At 29.9% G+C, this 23,447-nt stretch overlaps 1 protein-coding gene across 9 annotated transcripts in view; it reads left to right on the top strand.

Moving 5' to 3' along the window:
- LOC143222566 (myelin expression factor 2-like) overlaps positions 1–23,447 on the top strand; it is a 90,965-nt gene that overhangs the window by 19,238 nt on the left and 48,280 nt on the right. For all 9 annotated transcript variants that reach the window (XR_013012319.1, XR_013012320.1, XM_076449227.1 and 6 more), the window contains exons 4-9: positions 2,344–2,437; positions 6,701–6,919; positions 17,529–17,682; positions 18,447–18,496; positions 18,895–18,940; positions 20,108–20,167. Coding sequence is in view for 7 of the 9 variants with exons in the window: in XM_076449227.1 (XP_076305342.1) it covers positions 2,344–2,437; positions 6,701–6,919; positions 17,529–17,682; positions 18,447–18,496; positions 18,895–18,940; positions 20,108–20,167 (623 nt within the window). In the remaining 2 variants the exon portion in view is untranslated. The remainder of the gene's footprint in view (positions 1–2,343; positions 2,438–6,700; positions 6,920–17,528; positions 17,683–18,446; positions 18,497–18,894; positions 18,941–20,107; positions 20,168–23,447) is intronic.

Genomic DNA, 23,447 nt, shown 5'->3' on the forward strand with positions numbered 1-23,447 from the left:
TGGCACACCAGGCAATATTGTCCACAGTTGATACCATATTTTCTTTCCAGTGAAAGTTTGTGGTGTTTAAATAATATTTTCAAAATACTACAGATTTAAAATAGACTTGTTTGCCTTGTGACTGTTTGTTTGGTGTTTTATTGAACTTTGTGAAGGAATTTACAAACGTTTGAAGTCATTAAAATTATACGCATGAAAATAATAACTTTTTTCTGTATTCTAAAGATGGCAATACTCACACCAGCCAGCTGTAGAATATATTCTTACTTCAAGTGGATTTCTCGTCATCATAATTTTTTTTCTTTGCTTGATAGAGGGGAGGGCATGTGCATCAATGAGCTAGACTAGTTTTTACCACACTACTTGAATCATCCTAGCTACTTACCACAAACCTGAATTTATTTATACCATGTGTCATGTTTTGGTGGTTATGATTATAAACAATAGAAAAGGCAATTTTCCATCTAATAGGATCTTTTTTTGGTCATTTTATATTAACTCTTAGCAGAGAATGTTAGCATGTCTCTTAACATTTAAATATGGCTATACCAAATATTCTGCTGTAACTTGTTAGATGCAGTTCAACTCTTTCACTGTAAAATTGGTCAAATTTATTGACCTTGTAACCATTTTATCCTTGTTTTGGTTTCCATAGTATAACTTTTAATACATGTTATGTATCTTCACAAAATTTGGCAGACTTTTATTAAACATTATACAAAAAATTTGTATTAAAAAAATATTCAGAAATTTTAATGAAGTATTTATACTAAATAATAGTACAGGAATATATATTAGTCCAAGTGCTAAGTGATATCTGTGTCAGGATAAAAAATACTGTTATTCATCCCCAAATTTTCAAATGTGTTTTTGTGTGTGAAATATTGCATTTTATCTGTTAATTACATGATAACTTTATACAAGACTGGTCAACTTAACTGACCTTGTATCTACTACACAAAGTGTTGTAACTACCACAACAAAATCAAAGTAAATCTAAATTATCCTTTTTTTCTATCTAGGATTACTTCAAAGTGTAACATGAAACTTTTTTTTTTTATCTTAAATAGCTTTAAATTCATTACAATATACATCTATTCATGCTTAAAGTTTATTGTTTTATTGCCTCTTGAACCTGTAGCTGCTGTTAGCACCATTATAAGTTGTAAATCACTTGGTGAATGTGAAGCTCATGTTACCCTATCCAATCACATTGTACACAAGCTGCTCGAGAGGGTACCTTTTGGAAAAATTTTATTATATTATTAATATATTTAGTTAATTTAACCTGAACTAATGTAAAATGTTTCCTATTTTTGCATTTCAGTTACTTGTAAAATAATAAATACATATGGGGGAGAAGAAAAAGTACTTGGGCCTTCCTTTATGTTTTGCTGTGAAATGTCATTGGCATTTAACCATACTTTTTACACTAATGGTACTTCTGCACTAAGTAGTTTTTTTTTCAATTAAATAATTTGCTAAAGATTACAGAATAATAACATGAAAAGTAGGCAATGTGCAATTTTTTTATTTTTTTTTTATTTTTTGCTTTCTAGCTATGTGATAAGAGCCTTTTAAATTTTATATAAAGCTATTGATGTGTTTCCCATGAAAACCAAGATTGAACTGAAAGCAAAACTCACTATTCTCTGTACAGAAAACAATGTAATATAGTATGTCATTTGGTAGATGAAAACCTTGACTTTCTGTTGATTATAAAAAGATATGATTGAACATCAGAAAGAACTGTTGGTATATTGTGAAAGAGAAGGTGTGGCAGGTGGGCATGGCAAAAGGTATCTGTTTGGCTGTATAACCAAATAAGATTCAAGGCTGTGGAAAATTGTTTTGTATGACTGATGACAATATTGTGATAAGTAATTTATTAAATTTTATCCTTGGAGGTGTAACGGATATGTTAGTGGTGCCAAGAGAGCAAATGTCACAATTCTCACATTATGGGAAATTCTTAGTTTTTCAAATATTTAATTATAAAAGTAAGAACTTAAAACTTATATCAAGATATAGGTTATTAAATATGTTTAAATGGAGAGAGGATTAAAGCATTTTCTGGTGCAAAAATAAGTAGGCTTAGAAATGGTTTTCATACTGAAGATTGTGTATCACTAGTGCAACTGTATTGGTCATTTATTGTTGCTGCATCTTAAAGATACATTTAGATATTCTGTATATAATTATGAAGCTGTTATAATATTCACATTCGTTATTTTAGTAATCATCTTCCTTTGTTAAATGCAGAGGTAACATATTTGGTAGACTTTTAAAATTACATGTCGTAATTTATAATATACTGTTTACTGATAAAAAATTGTCTTTCAGGATTGTTGAAATGAAAGATGAAACTGCAGCACAAAAAGCCATTGACTTACTCCATAGGTATGAATACAAAGGAAGAAGCTTAGTGGTGAAAGCGGTATGGGTAATTTATTGTTCTTTAGTTTTTGCCAGAATAAGTTACTAATAATGTATAGATTAAGTCAAGTAATCAATGTGTAATACTGAAAACAAATTGTACATGCTTGTGTTTGCATACATTCTTAGGCTTGAAGTAAGCCTTTAAAATGCCATTGCTTTCTCCCTACTGAAGCCATAATCAAAATAAAAATAGTGAAAATTCTGTGCTCCTGAAATGTTATTTGTTATATAAAAAAAAATACAATATAAGTTGCTAAATTTCAAACCTTAACTTTGATATTTTGGCCAAAAATATATAATTCTAAATTTGGAATGTTTTTATCAATATAACAATACTTATTGAACAAAAGTTATCTACATTTTGTCTCTATATTGCTGTGTGCTCTGATGTTATTTTCTTGTATTTAGTTTTAGTAGCTAACAAGTAATGAATATTGAAAAATGGCCTTTTACAGTGGGATTGTGTAAAATATGAGCTCATCTGGGAAAGGATGGAAATATATGTGGAACAGAAATGTAGTAACTTTGAGCTTTTTACATATCCTCACAGAAACTAAGATTTTTTAAAATATTACAAGTATTTTGTACACAAAGAATGAGTAAACCTTCATCATCTATTGTAGTTATTTTCCCTCAAACTCTGAATAGTTTGAGTGCACGATGATTTTCATTTCAAGTGTAAAAAATACTTTTCTTCACTTTACACTTTGAGTTTTGTTTTCATAACCTTTAAAACAAACCTCCTAAATAAATATCAAAAGTTTTTTAAGGTTAATGTTTATATTTTATTTTTCATTCTCTCTGCCATATCACTAACTGTAGATATTGTCATCAACATACAGTGCAATGAAATGTTTAAAATTGAAGAAATAGAAAAATATCTATACCTTTTAATTTCTCGTAGAATATATTAAAGACCTTTTTAATATATTCGTAATTTCAAGTCTTTTCCTTTTCTCATATATTTAATTATTTTTCTTTCCCATTTATTACCATTTATTATTCATCTCAATACAGTTCAATGGTATTCTAGGGGATATTTACATTATCTTGTACAGAGAAGTGCAAGCCTTTGGCAAAATTATCTGACACAAGATCATATGCCTCGAGAACTGAGGCAGTGTTATAATCTTAAAATTCTATCAGTTTTGTATTAAAAATGTTGAGACATCTCAGAGTTACTGTGTGTATCCTTCAGTTGGGTCAAGGTTAATTCACACAAATTAAAGGTTCCATCTGCAACTTTTTGGACTCTTGAAGTACTGAATGAGCTTTTTAAAATCAACAGTATTGTAGATGAGTGTCTATTCATGTTTTTATGCTAACAGGCTAGAATCAAGTATTTTAAATGCTTTTATAATACCTGTATCAGTAAACCTGTCTTAGTTTAACACTACATTGTGAACAAACAAACTCATGCATTTGTTTAAAATGTTTCTCCCTTTGAGTTTAACATATCAGATACAGTATGACCTTTGAATATAAATGTATACAGACTTTGTTGTCTGTAGTGGTTCTTGTAGAACCTGAGACAAAACACTTTCCAACCACAGACTAGGAACTAGGCTTATCTTTGAGTATTATAAGAACATTAATATTATCTGTAGGTCTGGATGTTTTCCTTCTGAAAATTTGAACATAATCTCTTCAGAAATCCAAGAACATCTTATGAACATGAAACATTGGTTAAATGTATAATGTTGTTTCAGCATATCAATTGCTGTAGAATCTTTGCTATTATGCAGGATGATGATTCAAGTTACAATGAGATTACTCATAGCTTCTATAAATAAATTTATACACCACTAACGTATATCCAGTAAGTAGTAAGTACCTGTTTATATACTTTGTCTTTTGTAAACTATGCTTACTTTGTATAGTTTCAATGTTTTTTAGAATAGTGGAAATACTTGAAAGTAACATATCATGGTATTTAACAAGATAGTGGTCTTATGTCTGTTGTATAAGAAGTAGGAAGTATCAGTTTGAGTTGAGCTGTATAGGCTTGTCAAAAATAGCTATTGATTTTCTAGTCTTATAGGAACTCCAGGCTTATGACACTCATTATAAAAGCATCATTTGTACCTGAAGCTATTAATTACTATTCTGAAGTCCCTAATTTGAATACCTGTGTTAGTAAAATTTCCTGTACTTTCTGTACCTGCAACATTGGATTCATCTTAGTCATGCTGAAGAAATGTGATTTGACCTCCTTATCTACTATATACCTGATACACACAATTACAGTTTTGTCACTAATGTACTTGATGGATTATCAGTAGTCAAAGACTGAAGTTTGAAACCAAAATTTTGTGCATTCTGTAGAATGTCTTCTGCAGTGACATTATACTCATCTGTAATTAATATAATTATTGAATGTATACATTTTTATTGCATCTGAGTGGGGTGTATGCATATTTAAACATTCCTGTTATTACCAACCAGCAAGAAAAAATTATCATCACTAAATATTTTTCATAGATGTTTACATTGCATTTAATTATTCATTACAGTATTCAGTGACATGATGAAACAAATTAATATATGCTGATAATTGTACATGATTTACTAGACATTTGCAGAAAATATTGCAAAACTTTTTTTTTGAGCAATGTCTCCAGGAGTAGAACTGTTAAAACTGGACATATGGTAATGGTGATATGAATGCTCAAGGTGTTTAATTTCAAAATATAATTATCAGTTATCTCCCACTGTAGAAACATAAATCCTCTTTATCCATAAAGAGATAAATAAAAGTATTTTATTTAAAATTTTTGAGTATCTTTTTAGTAATGGATATGGGACAAGCAAGTGCTATAGGAAAGTGGTTCCTAACCACTGGTCTTTGAATTGATTGTGGTCCACATGGAGATTAATGTGTTTTTAGATTTATCTGTTGAAGTATATTGTTTTAAAATGTAATTTAAAGGTATTTTGGGATTGGAACTAGTTGGTTTTCAGTTAGAAAGAAGGATGGAACCATTGCTCTAATGTATTAATAAAAAATAATAATAGTGAACATTATAATGGGAATATAGAATATCCTCACCAGTATTACTAGTCCCAGGCTATAGGACTGCTGCTTATTTGAGTATTGTACATGAGATACAGCTTTTGATTTACTTACATTTTACATCTAGTAATTAAAACTGTACAGAATTGACAAATTATTAAATAATTATATTTGGAGGATGGCAAGTGTCTGTTCATTATGTTAAAAGGTCAAGAGTAAGATTTTCAGAAAAGATAGTTAAGGAAATTCTTAAAATCATACCAATTAGGTAGGCCTGTATTTCTGACATGGTTTTTAGTTGGAGCTGAAATCAGTTGCATCTTTTGGAATTGTGGAAAATTCATGAAGTGGTGAACTTTTCTGTTCTGTCAGTGGAAGAGACAAAATATTTTGTAATACTTTTTTTTTAAAGTAACTTTTTATGTTTTGTGCACTAAATTACAAGATTTGTATTAAAGTGAATGTTAGCATGTAACATGCTTCACAAGAGTAACAAGTAATAAGAAAATTGGAAAAGTTTATAGAGTTTGGTTAATTTTTAAGTGTTCAAATAATACCTAATACCAATCAAAAAATAAATTATTTTAATTCATTTTTGACAATAAATCAAAGTAGCAAAGACAATAATATTTCATCATAAATTTAAAATTGCATTCAGCAAGGTGGCAAATGTATAGCAGAAACATTATTGTTAGTTTTTTTTTTTCTTTCAATCTTGTACTTTTAAAATAAGAATGTTGAAAGATAATATGGAAATGCATGTCTTAGGTCTGATTTTGTATGATCCAGTTTTAAGAGTTACTTCTTGAACTTTTACAAAAATTAACTTCTATGTAGAAATAAGACTAGTTGGTAAAAGAAAATACATAAACAGTAACATTGTGTTTCAAAAAATGTAAGAAGCAAAATAATTTTTCATTTGCAACATATTTTTTTAAGAATTTCCATCAATAAAATGCACAAACATGAATTTAACATTTTTTTAAAATTTTAAGAGCTCCAAGAGTATAAAAAAATTGTATATTGCACATTAACATTTATATTCATAGTACAAAAATACACAACTACTGGAAATTTGTACTTGAATATAAAAGAAAACAGAATTGTTTAAAACTGAACTAATTCTTGATAATGAATAATTGGCAGATTCCTAAAAACATTAATTTTTGTTAATTTGATGTAAAAGTGACTGCTGTATTATATCAATTTCACTTAAAACCATGTTTTTGTTTTTTTGTGTGTTTATAGGATGATGATGTGGAGAGAGACAGATATGGTAGACCTTTAAAAGGCACTAGAGAAAGAACTGTTTCTCTAAATAGCAGCTTTGGAGGAGGGATGGATGTAGTTCTGGGAGGAATGGGAAGTGGAACATCCTCTCAGTTTAATACTTATGGATTGAGTCCACAGTTTCTCAGGTCACTTGGAATTGATGGACCTTTGTGTAACAGAGTTTTTGTTTCAAATGTATGTACTTTTAATGTTTTTTTTTGCCATTTGTGGGTTATAGAATTTAATTTTTGTTTTAATGTTCTTCAGTTTTTATGTATTAATGAACTATTTTTTAAAAATGGCTGTCATTGAAGTTAACAGGTCAAAGAGATTATTGTGTTTGTATGCTTCCATTGAAAAGTTTTTGAACTACTGTTTCAAGCATGTATGTCAATAAGTTTGGTATCAAATTATAGATTATGATCAGAATTTAAGTATTACATTAGTTAAATTTCAACTTAAAAGTGAATATTAAAACAAAGTTCCTGGATGTCAGGTTAGATGTTTATAATGTCTAAGAAGGTGTATAGTTTCTTATGAAATAAAAACTCAAATTACTGGTGTTAACAAACTGGAATATAAAATAAGAATTTCCTATGTTTTTTGATTTCTAAAATATTGTATTCAGCAAATAAAACAAGATGACTCTTTTCACTATTTTTTTTTTGAAAATGACACCTACTTTGCTCTATGACATGCTTATGACCAGTCAAAAATACAGAATTTCTCCCATGTTTTCTTAATTTTTGCAAAGTGTTTACACAGGAAAAACTTGATTGTAGAATCACAGAGAAGAGTTAAGACAAAATGTTTATTAAAAATATTTTTAAGACCCAAAATACAGCTTAATAAGCAATCCTGACAAATTACAGTAGAATTTAATAGTATTTACAAGGTAATTTATTATTTTATTGCAATTTTAAAATTCATATATAAAACCTACAAAAAAAATTGTTTTACATACTCTGTGAAATTCTACCAGACTGAGCAAATTATGACAAGCACAAATTTGATAAGCAGAAGATATAATTGTTTTCCATATTTCTGTATTTACTGTTTTATGTTTTAAAAATATATATTGGTCCAGTAGAACAAAAGCTAAGACAGTTGTGCTTTGTAAATGCCAGTCTTAAACTATTGGATATGCTGACATAAAGCTGCACATATCCATGTGCATCTTCTGTAATCTTAGTCAGACACAACTAAAATTTCAGTAAAATAAAAATATGTAGATGTACGATGTTACAAAATTTAAGCTATTTAGAACAGACATTTGTGGTTTTGTGTTGTAATATGTTTTTCTAGAACAAAAAAAAATTATAATTTTAGATCTGTTTCCTGATTTTCTTTTATGATAATTAGGCTGGGCTTAAAAATATTTCTTTTTGCTGTAACCTGACTTGGCTGTGAGAAAACCCACACAGGTATAAGGAAAATAGAATAAATGATATATAATGTTTTTCTAATAAATAAGTAAAAAACAAAACAAAAAAACTCAACTGTATCTCTTGAGACCCAATAAAATACAGAAATTAACAGTTGCAATTAAATGAAATATGGCCAAGTTTCCAAGACTTGTTTACTGTTATGATTTCAAAATAGAAATAGTCATAAGTATATAATGAGCTGACTTCAGAAATCACCTGCTAGAATACCTGTTAACCCTTTTGTAATGGGTCAAATGTCATGTCGTTGCATTTGCTAACTAGTACTCAAAATTTTATTGAACTATAATTTTAGGAATTTCTGTTAGTCCATTTAAATAAAATTGTGTATTATGATTCAAACTTTAATGCCACGTACGAGTTAATTTCTTAATTTAAAAGCAAATACTAAAAACATCTAAATATAGATTTTTTAGGGAGTCACATGGTATGTTGAATGCATCACTGTTTAAAATCAGAAGTTTATGACATCAAAATACTGTTTACAAGCTAGAATATAAAATAAGAACATCATATCTTTTTATTTTGCTGAGATATGGCTTGTGTACTGAATCGAACATGGTGGCCCCATTCAACTCTTTCCATTTTTTGAAATGGTCTCTTGTGTACTCCTACTACAGTATAATTTGAGTAACTATCAATAGCTTAGGATGTCTCCAGAGTGGTTGTATCAACCATTTACATCCTTCAAAAGGCTACCACTTTCTTTTGATCCACAATTTTAATAAAGTATGGTGTGTCTTTAGACTGCTCAGAGTTTTGTATTCTTTTAAATCTAAATAGATCTTAGTTACTTAGTTTAATAAATTATACTGCAGTTCTTATGGTATCATGTTTTTTTGGTTATTAAGCTGTAAATATATATATATATGTCCAGGAGTAATCAAGTACAAAGGTTGTAGTATGAAGATATAATTGTTTGCTCTTATTTCTTGGTTTATTGTTCTGTATTTTAAGAAAAATAAGTTTTCCATAATTTATTTCTTAATAATAATAGTTATATGATGTATAATAATAGAAATGTGATTGTATATTACAAAATACTAGTCAGCTATAACAGCCAAGCAATCAATTCAACCTTACACCTGCCATTATACTGGTACAGATATGTTGACAATACAGTTGCTGGATTCACATCTACATAACACAGACTTAGTTTTCTTAACCACGTTAATTCCATATACCCTGATATTAAGTTCACCTGTGAACACAGAAAAACTAACCAAATAGCATTTCTCACCTTCAAGATCACAAGAACTGATACATAATTCAAAACAGAAATTCACAGAAAAATAACTCATGCTGGACTACACATTCCCTGGGACTCAGCACATGAAACAATATAAAAACTCAACATATTAAGAAACCAAATATACTCGGCAACAAAACTATGCTCAGCCAAAAAAATTGATGATGAAATCAACAAATTTCCTCCAAAAACATTGAACAGAAATTATATACATACACCAAGATCAACAACAAATAAACAAAAATAAATCCAAAGAAACAACAAGCTACAAAACTTTATACTGCTGCATACTATATATTTCAGATATTAGCAAAAAAGTAACCAACATTTGGATAAATTGAAATATAACATTCTGGTAAATATCAAATTTATACAAAAACCAGGTACAAAACTGAAGTCCATACAATGTAAAAACTACACATTATTTATAAAATACAATGCAACAACTGTCATGACTTCTGTGTTGGAGAAATAAACAGAAAAATGAAAACCAGATCAAGGAACACAAACAAACCACACATTTTTGAACACTAGAAATCATATAAACACAACATAACTATAGAAAACACCCAGATACTAATTAGGGAAGCAAACATAAACAAATCCAAAATTAAAGAAGCCATACTTGTACAACAACTCAAACCAAATTTAAACCAACATAAAGGAATACCTTTAATTAATAACCTGACATTTAATTGAAACACCACCTACCATTTCATATATGTTTAGACTGTTGTCCCTAAGACGCACCCAGCAATAGTCAGTTGCAAACTCTATTAACCTGAAAATGACCTAAGAAGGTTGAAACATTGTTCTCCACTTTATTTTAATAAAAGTTTTAATACCCATACCAGTCGTTTTGAAATACAAAGTACACATTTTTTATTATTAGCATTAGCTTACCAGTATTTAGAAAAAGACAGTAACATTTTGTTTACTTTTCTTGCTCAAAGCTATACAAGGGCTATCTGTACTAACCATCCCTAATTTAGCAATGTAAGACCAGAGGGAAGGCAGCTAATCACTACCACCCACTGCCAACTCTTGGGCTACTCTTTTACCAACAAATAGTGTGATTGACCGTCGCATTATAATGCCTCCACAGCTGAAAGGGCAAGCATGTTTGGTGCGATGGGATTCAAACCTGCGACCCTCAGATTACTAGTCAAGCACCTTAACCCACCTGGCCATTCCAGGCCCTTGGTTACCATACATATGTACATATATTATTTTCATATAAATACTTAAATCAGTTATTTGTCTTAAAACATAGAACAGTAAATATTTGGTAAATAATCTCTATTTCTTAAGATAGTACAAAGTCCTTGTTTGCACTCATGATATGTACAGCTAAGTCTTATCCAAATTCACTTGTAGATGGAAAAAAATAATTTTTGAAAACTTTACATATGCATTTTGGAATACCCAAAAATTATAAATTAGTATTCAGATATACCAAAAATTCATATACCGAAATTTACCAGGCTTCCTAACCAACTTGTATTTGGGTCTAAAAATATTTCTGTTTAGTAAATAGTCTTGATTGTAATACTTCAAATGTAGAAGAAATCTAGAGCTTAGATTTTCTAAATATTAAGATATCTCAATGAACAGAAAAGGTAGGGGGTTCTTACTTTATATTACTGCTGTGGACATTATAAAATGTAATTTGACAAAACCCAAAGTAAAAGTAATTTTTAATTTGCAATTTGATGCCACACTTATTGACACATGTTTATAAACTAACAGTTCAATAAAATTCTCAATGTGATGACATGCCCTGTGACCCATGCCTGTGTCCATAGGGTTAATAAAATGCACTCGGCACTTTTCGGACGAATCTACTACTACATTACCACTAATCAGGCTAGAAGGTTTAACAGTTATACCTTAAGCAGTGGTATAGGCAAGAATTGCATTTTGTTCATTTTGTCTGCCATATTCAACAGCTGGGGGTGTTTAGGTTTCATCATGCTTATACAAGGGTCTCAGTTAGTATGATAAACTATAAACTTGACAATCCAGGTGATATACACCTCTGTGAGACCTAATGATTTATTTTACATTAATTTTGTAATGACAATGCAAATAATAATGATTTGGCAAGGTTGCTAGTTCATCGGATTTTCATACAGGTATGTCTACAGTCGTAATTCTTGTGAGTAGGGAATGAGGCATTGATAGGATATTGTTTTATTGTTGCTGACTGATAAACAGATATAAGGCTTTTGTGATGGTGAGAAAACCCACTTGTAGAGAAATTTATATATTTAAAAACAGCTGGTATGGGTAGAGAAAGCACTAGTAGAGGAGTGAACAATGTTTTGACCTTCTTCAGTCATTGTCAGGTTCATAAAGAAAGAAAGGGTTACTGACCAGTAGCTGGCCTATATTAATAAATATATTCAACATCTGCACATGCTCTCTACATTCCTACACTCAATTACACAACTGCCTTCAAATGTGGTCAGCTACTGGTCAGTAACACTTTCTTTTTTTGCGAACCTCACGATGGCCGAAGAAGGTCGAAACGTTGTTCACTTCTCTACTAGTGCTTTCTCCACCCATACCAACCATTTTTAACCTGTTCAGTGCCATAAATGAGATAACTCGTCCAAGCCGATTGATAACACAGTGCCACGGACTAGTTAATTCATTCTCAATAATACCTAATTGCAACGTTAAATGTCAGCACCATACATGCATTTGATCTACTTACAAATTGTTTCACTTTCGATTCAAAATAGCATTACGAAAAAATTTACAAAATGAAAAAGTATTAGAGTTGTATTGTAGCAGTTGAAATACTTGGCAGTCAACAGGTTAAATATATATAAAAGATATTAGGCTTGCATTTTTGTGGTTTCCATTTATTTGATCATCTGGGAAATTTGTTTTACACAACTGGAATTTTTTACTGTTGTATCAAATTGTGCCTCATGCACTTTCTTTGAGGCAACTTATTTTTGATTATGATAGGCATTTTGCATTTTCTCTGCTTCTGCTAGCAGTTTTGTGCAAAACCTCAGTGTGGTTTCTGACCATATGGTTGGCATATACAACTTATCAATCATAAGGTACTTTTTCCAAAGCTCTATTATAAATACTTAAACTACCGTCACCAATTAGTACTGTATACCTTACTTCATACATGGATTCACTCTTACAAAAACCTCCTCGAGTTATATCAGGTTCTGTAGTGGAAGGTTATATGTTTGACATTTGTTAGAATTTGTGCTCTGTTGTTGTTCCACCTTTCTTATGCATGGCAAATATCCAAGAATATTTGTTTTCAAATGCAAATAAGTATATTTCTTGTGCAATGACTAATTATGACTGAGACTCCAGTATTAAGTATAATGATGACAATAGCTTTTTGCTATCCAGTCAGTATCAACAATATCTTACCTATGAAACTACATCTGGATCCCAAATGTCAATCCTGTTATTCAGTAATTTGTTTTCTGTTTGGTGTGATCACTGGTTCTAGGGCCATCGGCTGGTTATCTTGTACTTATTTTTTGTTTAGTTAATTATTGCTGAACCCCATCATATTCTTGTATATAGCCATTTACAACAAGATATTTTTGTTTATTATTTGATAGTAAAGATGCTCAATGGTCCATTTTGCTGTGCTAAATGCAGGTAGTTAAACCCAATTGTTAGTGTTATAACTACACACACTTACCACTGAACTACCAAGGGCTGTAACAAAGGACATTTTGGAATTTATACTCATTCTAGAAACTAATTTTCATCATAAACTATACTGGTACTGATCTAATGCATTTGTAATTTTCTGTGTTTCTTGAATGAAATAGTTAGACTAGTAGTTATTATTACTGAACTTGAATTAGGATAATATTATGAAATCTGAAACTTTATTTCTGAAAATAAATGTGATTGTATACTTTAAATTCATTATGTTCAGATTTACTATACACATTTTATTTTAGAAAGCAGTATAATGTATTCAAAATGCATAAAAATTGGAATTGGAAATGATGTTTAACTTCACTTATGACTTTGCACACAAAAACAAATTGACTGATTGTGTCTACTAAATACATATGTACAATTAGACTGCTCTTATTAAAACATCTGCACTTTTAGCACAATAGAATTGTGTATTTTTAACAAAAATACATGCTCAAAAAATATCAGTTTAATTCTTGATGACGAGAAACCCACTTGAAATAAAAATGTATCTTGGAACTGCTGGTGTGGGTATTAACACTTACTGATAAGGAGAGAACAATGTTTTGACCCTCCTAGGTCATATTAAAGGTCAAGAATATGACCTAGGAAGGTTGAAACATTGTTCTCTCCTTATCAGTAAAAGTGTTAAAACTCATACCAGCCATTTTGAGATACATTATCAGTTCAATTATTTAAAAAATATCGTGAAACACTTCAGCTTGTCTAAAATGCTTTAAAAACACATTTAAGTTTTTTTAATAGTGAAATGATTTATTTTTCTTAATTTTTTTATTGCAAACTTTTCAGACAGTCTCAACAGATATTTTACTGATTAAAATATAAAAATACCCAGTTGAATGACATAGCAAAAGTTACAAATTTAACAACCAGTTCATGATTCAGGGAAAAAATTGAATTGTTTTTCTGTTATTCACATTAAAAGATTTTTCACAATAAAACTAAACATTGGAGAAGAGTATTTAACATTTTCAGACACTTTGGTTGAATAATAGTAAAACAATGTTAAAAATGCTTTGGTGAATTATGGAAGCATTCAGTTAAATTGCGATTTAGTGGTCTACTGTAAATTATACTGCTATTTTTGTCTGTCCTGTTTGCTGTATGTTTTGTGGGTGAATGTATTTTTTAAAACGCAACTTAATGCTTTTTATTGATTCAATAAATCTGTATTGCATTGATATTATGTGTCTTTTTTCAGGTTCTGTGCAAAACGGAACTTTCCAATTACTAAGTTATAGCATAATATGCAGCCTTTTGTTAAAGTACATATTAAACCATAATATTAATAGAATAGTTTTAAGTCTAAGGTTTTCAAATTGTTGAAACATTACTGGTATTTTGTGTATGATAACATTACATTAGTAATATTTAAAATTCATTATTATCAGTTTCATAGTTTAATATTAACCTTTGGTACAGTGTTTTCACTTTTCTTAAATATTATTTCAACAGTTTGAACTTCAATATATTGTGCTTCTCAGCTTCAAATAGTTTTCTTGATGGTTTAGAACATGTGTACAAGTAACAGAATATTATTTGGATTTTGTCTGGAAGAGTTTAATTGTCCTTTGTGTAATTAGTGCTTTACTTCAAACAGAAGAGTTTATTATGCCAAATAAATGTATATGTAGTTAATAGGATTTGATAATTTTAAATAAGTAAAATGTAGCAGTTATTCCTTGTTTATTTTATAACACGTATGTATATTAATGTTTCTGTAATAGCTACATCTGATTTGTTAGATTGCTTGATTTTGCAGTCTGTGGGTCACTAAATTGAAACCCTGAGTTAAATATGCTGTCACTTTCAGTTATCACATTGTTATAATGTTATAGTCACTTCATTGGTGACGAATGGTACTACAGTTATTTGTGGATGCTGTCACTTGGCTGTCTTCCCTCTGTCAGCTAAGAATCAGGGATGGTGTTAGTAGCTTTGTCATCAATAAACAGAACATCTGATTTGGATAGAGGTACAAGAAAAATTGTCTGTTGAAATGTGTGGCATAATATGACATAAAAACATATTACTGTACCCTTTGTTTCTTTATTTTATTTCACAATTACTGGTAAAAAAAAAAAGTTTTTAATTATGGATATTTAGGAATTGTTTTCAACTCCATGAGTGTTAGTCTCTAACTACAGTGAACTTCAACTACTGAATAAAGTTTGGATAAATGAAAAGTTTATTAAAGAAAACCTTTTAATTTTATACTATTGCATAACGCTAAATAGTATCAGCAACTTCTTGCTACTTGCATTAATCTAATCCCTCTCTCTCTCTCTTAATTTTTGTCTTGACATTTCACTGAAATTTGCATTGGTTTATACATTCATTCCTTATAATATTACACCTTTCATCATACATTACCTTATTTTATTAAAACTTAAATTGATATTCTTTCTGTGCTTTTGGTTGTATGACAAAACATTTCACTCTAGTTGATGTTGACTTTTATATTGGATTGAGGAATAATTCGTGAGCGTTTTTTTAAGTTAAAAAAAAATATTCATAAATGAAATGCTTTCGCAAAATATTTCATGTCATTTGGTAGATAATTTTTTGCTCTAATAGATGGTGTGTTTGATTTTCATATGTCTTTAATTTTTGCTTTCATTTTCAGCTCATTAAATGGAATGTCAAGTGGACAAAATCGAGCATTTTCGACACCATCTGCTTTTCGCATTTAATTTCTTGCAATTTCATTTAAAACAATGCATACTATATACCTTGGTATTACATGAAATAAAGTATCATAATAAATGTTTTGGGTGTAATGTGTTCATGCATTGAAGTATTGTATAGTCTTGCATGTAATGCTTGAATGAAATTATTTAAAAACGCTCACAAATTATTCCTCAACCTAATAGATAGGATGCTGTGAAATGACTTCTTGAAATTTTAACACTGGTGGGGTTTGAAACAATCCTGAGACATCTGCAGTGAAAGATTTTTTATTGATGAACAGTGCAATATTGTTCATAAACTTGGATGTCTACCTATAACAGAAGTAGAAGTTTTGCATTTACGGACAGTTTTCCTTCTTAGAAATTCTGGGCAACAGTGAAAAATTTTGAGCAACATTTTTGTGTACACACATACACCATTTTTATTTTTATAATGCATCCATAGGTGTAACTGTTTTTTTTTTTCTGTTAACTATGATTTATTGCCCTTTTTTTATATCCACATTATCATTAGCAGTATGAGTGTGTGATGAAGGTTTCACCATGTTGATTTTCTTGAAACACAGAGATTATATAACAATTATTGATAAAATTTGTTGCAAATTAATGGCTTTACTGGCGGTGCAAAGAAATTCTTGAAGTTGGCCATGTGCACAGTTGGTTCGAAAAACTGACACTCGTGGACAGTGTTTTTATGTTGTTTGTAACTGCTGTCCAAATGATGGAAGCAGTGGAAAAAAGGTTCTTTGTGATCACTGTATGAAAGATAAACTGTGTGTCATATTGTTCTTGGCACAACTAAGTAACCAAATTACTTCATATGCTGAGCCAACTGAAGGGAGTGTAGGAACAACAGATCTTGTGGCAGGCCTCAAATTACTATTGTATGTTTTTTTTATAAATGTTATTTGCTACTTGCAGTGATTTCTGATTTAATTTATTTTCTAAGTGAGTTTAAAAGGATAAAGAACCCAAGTAAACTACACATGTGAAGGAAGGCTGGAATACAACTCTTATCTACATGAACAGTGATCTCCACTGCAGAGGATTGCTGCAGTTAAGCTTGCTGTTTTCAGCATCTATTTTTGTTGCCCCTGCTTGCCTTTAAAGTTGTAATTAGCATTTGTTAATCCATATACATTTTCAATTAAATCATGGGTATTTAATGATGATGATGAAAGCAACTTATTTGAGTTAGGTAAAGAAAATGTTATGGTCTAACTCTTAAGGATACAATAAATGTACTGCACACTATTCATTTAGTAAGATTAATTAGTTTGAAACCAGTTACTTCATAATGTTTTTTCTGGATATAAAAACTGAGAGAATTAGTTAAGTTTGTTGAGGTATTGCTTTAATGTGCATTTAGGTGGTATAGAACAATACTTTTTATTTTATATACTACCATTCTGTGCACTTGCTTGGTACCTTAGGTTTTTATTCTTCATTACTGTGTTGCACTTTCACTCCTTATATAAACTCCAATTGTATAATAAAGGTTTCTTTCAATGCAACTAGAGTATGTGACTGATGTTTTTGCAATATTTTAAAATACTTTCATGTTGTGTGTGTATGTGTGTATCTTGTTTCTATATTCAACATTTTTGTATATTAAGTTATGAAGTTTTGGTCAATTAGTTTTTAAGAATTTTTCTTGTAGCAAAAAAAGGTATAAATATATATTGAACAAAAATATTTTGCAGCTGGAATACAAAGTAACAGAGGATAAACTGCAAGAAATATTTAAATTGGCAGGCAAGGTGATCAAAGTCGATCTCAAAAAGGATAAAGATGGAGGAAGTCGGGGGTGTTGTGTTATTTCTTATGAACATCCTGCTGAAGCTGTGCAGGCTCTTTGTATCCATCAGTTTCTGTTTTGCTCAGTTCAAATATAGGTTGATGAAGAAGGGAATTGTTTTCATTATTTATGATTTTTACTGACCAAAACTGTTACAAAAAGGAAGATTTTATTTTTGTTTGTTTTTTTATTTGTTAGTTTCTTTATAGTCACCTTCACAAAAAAAGATTATTTTCTATAAGTAAATAGTGTATTGGAACTTGAAGGAAGAAGCTGTGAAATAAAATTTTTAAACATTTAGTGGAGTTGAATGTAGTGTTTCAGATTTAGAGTATCATAACTTTAAATGCAGAATAAGTAAATAAAAAGAAGGTTACTGATCCTTTGCCCTTTTTTTTTTCCTTTCAAATCTCCAAAAAAGTTTTTGCATAGTTTTTCTGTAAGATTCGATTAGTAGCCTTATCTTCAACAGAATACAAGTTATTAGTACACTACTTGCAAAATAATCAGAAATCTCATATTTCAACAGTTTGCTTTGGTAAAACAAAAGCTTGAACCTGTTATTTGTACAAATATTTACTGTGTTATTTTCAGAAATTGCTGGAATAGGTTGATTTAGGTTTTTAACAAAATCAAGATTTTTAAATATTGAGTTGAAGTAATTAAATATTATAATTTTAAACTTGAAAAGTAGTCCTTCTCACATTGATATCTATAACTCTGCATAAATAGAAATTTTGAGAATGTTGTGAAGATTTTTTTGTTCAAATATATTTGTTTACACATAGAACAAATAGAAGTTATGTCCTTAATCATGATTCAGCCATGTTTAATAACCAGAAGCTGTATAGTCGTACCATGAGTGTTCGAATGGTATGTATTTTGTTAGATGAATCTTTGGAGACATAAACAAAATAGCACAATGTCCATATGCATGTGCAAATAAGTGTATAAAAATTTTGTTAACTGTGAAAATAGTTTTCTAAATGGGTATCATGCTACCATTGTATGATTCTTTTAGTCTTCTGGGTTGGATTTGTATGAATAAAAAAATTATTAGTAAAATATATGTACTTAATTCATGATGAATTTTTAAGAACTGCTTTGTAGACATTTATTGACAAGTTTTATGGATTCAATTATTATATACCAGGATAAAGCTTGTATGTGTTAATTGCTTACTAGATATTTTTAAATATTTATGTAAATCCTTTGTTTGAAATAGGATTCAAAATCTGTATGGCTTTGACTTGGTTTTTTCCATTCTATAGGATAAAATGAATGATGAATATGATGGTTTACCATCGAAACTACCAGGTACGTTTTTGTTTGTTATACTAATGCTGTAACTTATTGAAATATTAATAATATTTTAATGTGAAAATGTAAAATTGCAAGATATGTAAAGGGATCTTTTTATATGAGGCTTCTATAATGTACTATAAGTGGTGATGATAATGTTCCATTTTTCTCTCTCTCTGAAATCCTCCTCCTCCTTAACCCTTTAACTGGGAGAGACAAACTATCTACTTGGCTTCCATATGTCATATTTCTCCTAAGCAATTATTTCTTTTATATCTATTCTATATTGTTTACTGGTTGTTTTGGTTATGTGGCTATCATCATTACATCAAATAGATGTCATAAGCATACAACTACTTCAGTTTTGACTGAAATTTTATCTAGTGGTGATTTCTTATCAGATTCTAAAATTGATAAGTCTTAGTTTGACTTTGATAGTTTAGAAGGTGAAAACCGTCAAACTCGAACTTGGCATCAATTTCAGAACTTGATGATAACAACAAATCATTAGATAAAATTTCAGTCAGACTTGATGCAGCTGTGTGCTTACGACTTCTGTTTGATGCCATTATTTGGTGGTTAAAAATACTGCTAAATTGCACTACCAATACATTAGCCATATTATCAAAACGTCTGGTAAACAGCAGAGAATAGCAATAAAAGAAGAAATAATTGTTCAGATGAGATAAAACAGCCTCCCCATTTCAAATATGGTCAAACAACATCAAGACAAGTTAACTCATCTTTCCCAATTAAAATGCAACATCCAGAAGCTGTACTAAATTTGACAGTATTCAGTTAATATAATTCCCCATTGAGTTAGTGTGTATTATATTTCTGGTTAAGGGGTTAACATTGGGCTTCATTTAAATGCATAAGTTTTGGGTACAAGATATCACAGATCGTCTTCTTCTTCTCTTTTTTTTTTTTTTTTTTAATACTTTGTAGAACAAATTCAAAGTCAAGAATCATACAGTACCATAAATTCACAGGGGAACAAACAGTAGACATACAAGCATTAAGAATAAATAGAAAATGCTGAAATTTTACTGTGAGCCAAACATTATAGGGTGTGTGTGTGTGAGGATGAAAGTATTTTCAATTAATGGGTATTTCATTATTGAGGATTCTGTTTAAAACTGATTTAGTGATGTTGTATCAATCTCGAGGATTTTCCTTCAGATGGTCTTCAAGGAATTGGAAAAGGCCTAGGATCAAGTGGTCAACCTCTCAACATTACCAGTAAGTATAGAACAGAACTTATAACAGCTCTATGCTTATATATGCATTATTTGAAGTTTTAAATTTGTATAAAGTGCTTAATTTTTCATACATTTATTACTGTCTGATGTTTTTGGAAAAACTGATACTGTTAAATATTTTTTACTTGATTATAACTCATTATTTGTGCTCATGATGAAAAGATGTACCCATGTAGTCTTTTTGTTAAATATATCTAGCTTAAAAACTATTAATAAAGAGTGTAACTATAATATGTAATTTTAAGTTTTGGAAATAAAGATTAGCCAATTTAGATTTTTGAGACCATTGATTTTGGAAAGATTGTGATGAAATTCAAAAATTTGTGGTGTATATTTACCATTTATTATTGTATTGATGTAGCTTATGATTAATTATTCAAACAGTAGACCAGGGCTCAACAAATTTGCTTTACATCTAGGAGCCACATAAATTTATCAGCTTTCAAAGTTTTGTTTTATTGAGTACTGAAAAAATTTAACATTCCACCACTGAATGGTGTAAATTATATTTTAGTTGTAAACAAATATAGACAAGAACTTTTATACACATTTGTCATACAAATAACATTTTTTGATGTGAAATGACAAATGAGCTTCACACTTCTACTATTTTTTCTTTGACACCTTATGACTGTGCACAGACCTTGTAAAGTTGGAATTGAAGTACCACTGATTCACAGCTTTTGCAGGACCAGTTCTTTCACTGATGGATCATCAATAACTCACCTCAACATCTTGCATTGATGATTTGAAATTATTTTTCACAAGATTCATTAAGCTGAACCCTCTTTCACAACACAATGGAAACAAGCAGCTTAGATACTGTCAACAACAATTTTCATAAAATTTGAAATCTTTCATTATTAGCTACTGCTAAGTCTAAAAGATCACTGTTTTTCTCCTTACCCACTTACGATGGACATTAAATTCATACTTCTTGTTGTGGAGATGTTATGTACATTTATTGTACATCTTTGGTGAGGATAGTTTTTTCTGGAAGTGATGAGCTAATGTTATCTTGCTGAAACCATAATTTTCCAGAATGCTTCCTGTTAGCCAAGCAAAAGTTAATTATTAAAAGCTGTGGTAGAACTTTCACTGCTTTGCTGATTCAAAAATTTATTCCAAATTTATGACTACTTGTTAATGAAGTTTTCTTTCTCAGATTGGAGAGAAGACTTTACATTACTATTCAGCTCATGGAGTTGAATATCTTGACAAATTCATCACCAAGACATCTTTAAAAGAAATGTATCTTCATATTATCTTGGATCTTGGTTAAATATTCAAGTGATGTCATCATGTCTTTCATATGCAGTTCAACTGTGCTAGCACAAAGTTTTTCCCTTTGAAACAGAAGGGAAAGATTCTTAATTGTTCCTGGTTAGTCAAAGAGAAAATTAACCATATGAACAAATTTGGAATCAGTCAGTTTTTTCCAACAAACTCTTTGCATTTGCAGAAGTACTTTTTCTGTGTTGATGTTTTTTTTGTGCACTGTGACACATTTCCACTCTTTCACAACTACAGAGAGAGCACCAACTTTGCTGGACACCAATCTTAGATTGTACAAATATTGAAATTTCTGTTTTTATTTGAATACTTTTGACTGCTTTGCTTCAGTTATTGCATTCTCTCTGGAAAATACTGATGATTTGTAGAGCTTCTTGAAAATTGTATCAAGATCATCAATATACAAATTTATTTATTACTAAATTTAACATGCTTAAATTTAATCTGTTTGCAGTGTTATGAACAGCAATTACATGCTCAGATTTTGCCTAATTTTATACATTAGTACATTTTCTGCTTCTGTCATGGTGGCTATCCAGTTAGTTCACTGGAAGATAGCCAAGCCAAGAGTCAGTTCTTTTTCAATGGCACCTAAGTAGCCATTTGCAGTTGCACTGTCAAGAGGTAGTATTGACTGAAATTCTTCTCTTATTCCATTGTTCTCTGTGTGTCTTACATACAGAATCAACTTTTCAACTTGACTTGTTGGTAGATCCATCTAACATGAAATTTGCATATTCAGCTTTTTGTAGTTTGCAGATTGGTTAATTTCTTACTATTTTTATAATTTGTGAGACAAATTCCTTGCATCTTTTTTATGGTTACAGTTATCTTTAAATTCAAATCCAATTTACCAGTCAATTCTAATAACCCATTTGAAATCAGAAACTGACTTCTTTTTTGCAATGTAGTGAGCCACACCAAAAATCACTTTTGAAAGCCCGAAAATTTTTCATCCATTTTTCATGTGTACAGCCAGAGGTTTAGCTTCTGAATCCAGTAGTGCATTATTTGCTTTTACATTATGTTTTTAAAATGATTTCAGTTTGAAATGTCCTGCAAAACCTTTCACTGTCTTAGAATTTTGATTTACAATACTGGGAATGGAAGAACATACCTCACAACTCGCTATGCACATAATTTGATCAAACACCAGCCATGTAAGTTGCTTGCACCACTTTTCCTTTAATTTCCTCCTTTCTGCTGTCTGAAACTGGCATGTTGAAGGAGAGACTTTTGATAATACTTTCTTCAATTTCAATTCACTTTTACTTGCTGATCATTTGTTCACATTAAACTGTTTGACTTTGTGTTCCAATAGAGATTGTTCATCTTTTCTTGCTAATGGAACAATAAAGATTTTTTTTTTACTCCATAACACATACTAATGAATATTTTTACTTTTCCTATCTGGGTTTTGTTTTCTATGCTTAAGGTTTTTAGAGAGTTACATTCAACATTTTATTTAAACTACTTTTTGTTTATTTTATGCCCATTAGTATTGCATAAAACTGTAGCTAATAAGTTTTCTAAGTTGTAATGTTACAAGATGTTTAAAAATTCTGAATGTTCCTTAGTGTGAGAAATGTGACATGCTTTAAATTTAAACTGCTCTCAAAATATTGTCATTGTTTACTCAAACAAAATCTATAGCTTTCAACCTTGTCTGTTACAAAGTTATCAAATAAAAATTCATACCCTTATTGCCTCACCTACCTGTCACATCCTCTCTTTCAGGATTTATGAATAGCTGTCTCTTATGTTTAATAGTGTATTATTTGTAACCAACAGAAAGCCAATGTTTTGATCTGTCTTATGATATTATATTGTTTTGTTCTGTATAGAGAATTTTCAGTTTTTCTTTAAGTGCAAGGTTGATTCTTGTGGGAAATATCAAGTAACTTGAATAAATAGGTAACAGCTGTTGTTGCATACTTAGAAAGTCAGAAAGATTGTGATTGTCGTGG

Source organism: Tachypleus tridentatus, chromosome 8, assembly GCF_004210375.1.
Source record: "Tachypleus tridentatus isolate NWPU-2018 chromosome 8, ASM421037v1, whole genome shotgun sequence".
In the NCBI taxonomy this organism is placed as follows: domain Eukaryota; kingdom Metazoa; phylum Arthropoda; class Merostomata; order Xiphosura; family Limulidae; genus Tachypleus; species Tachypleus tridentatus.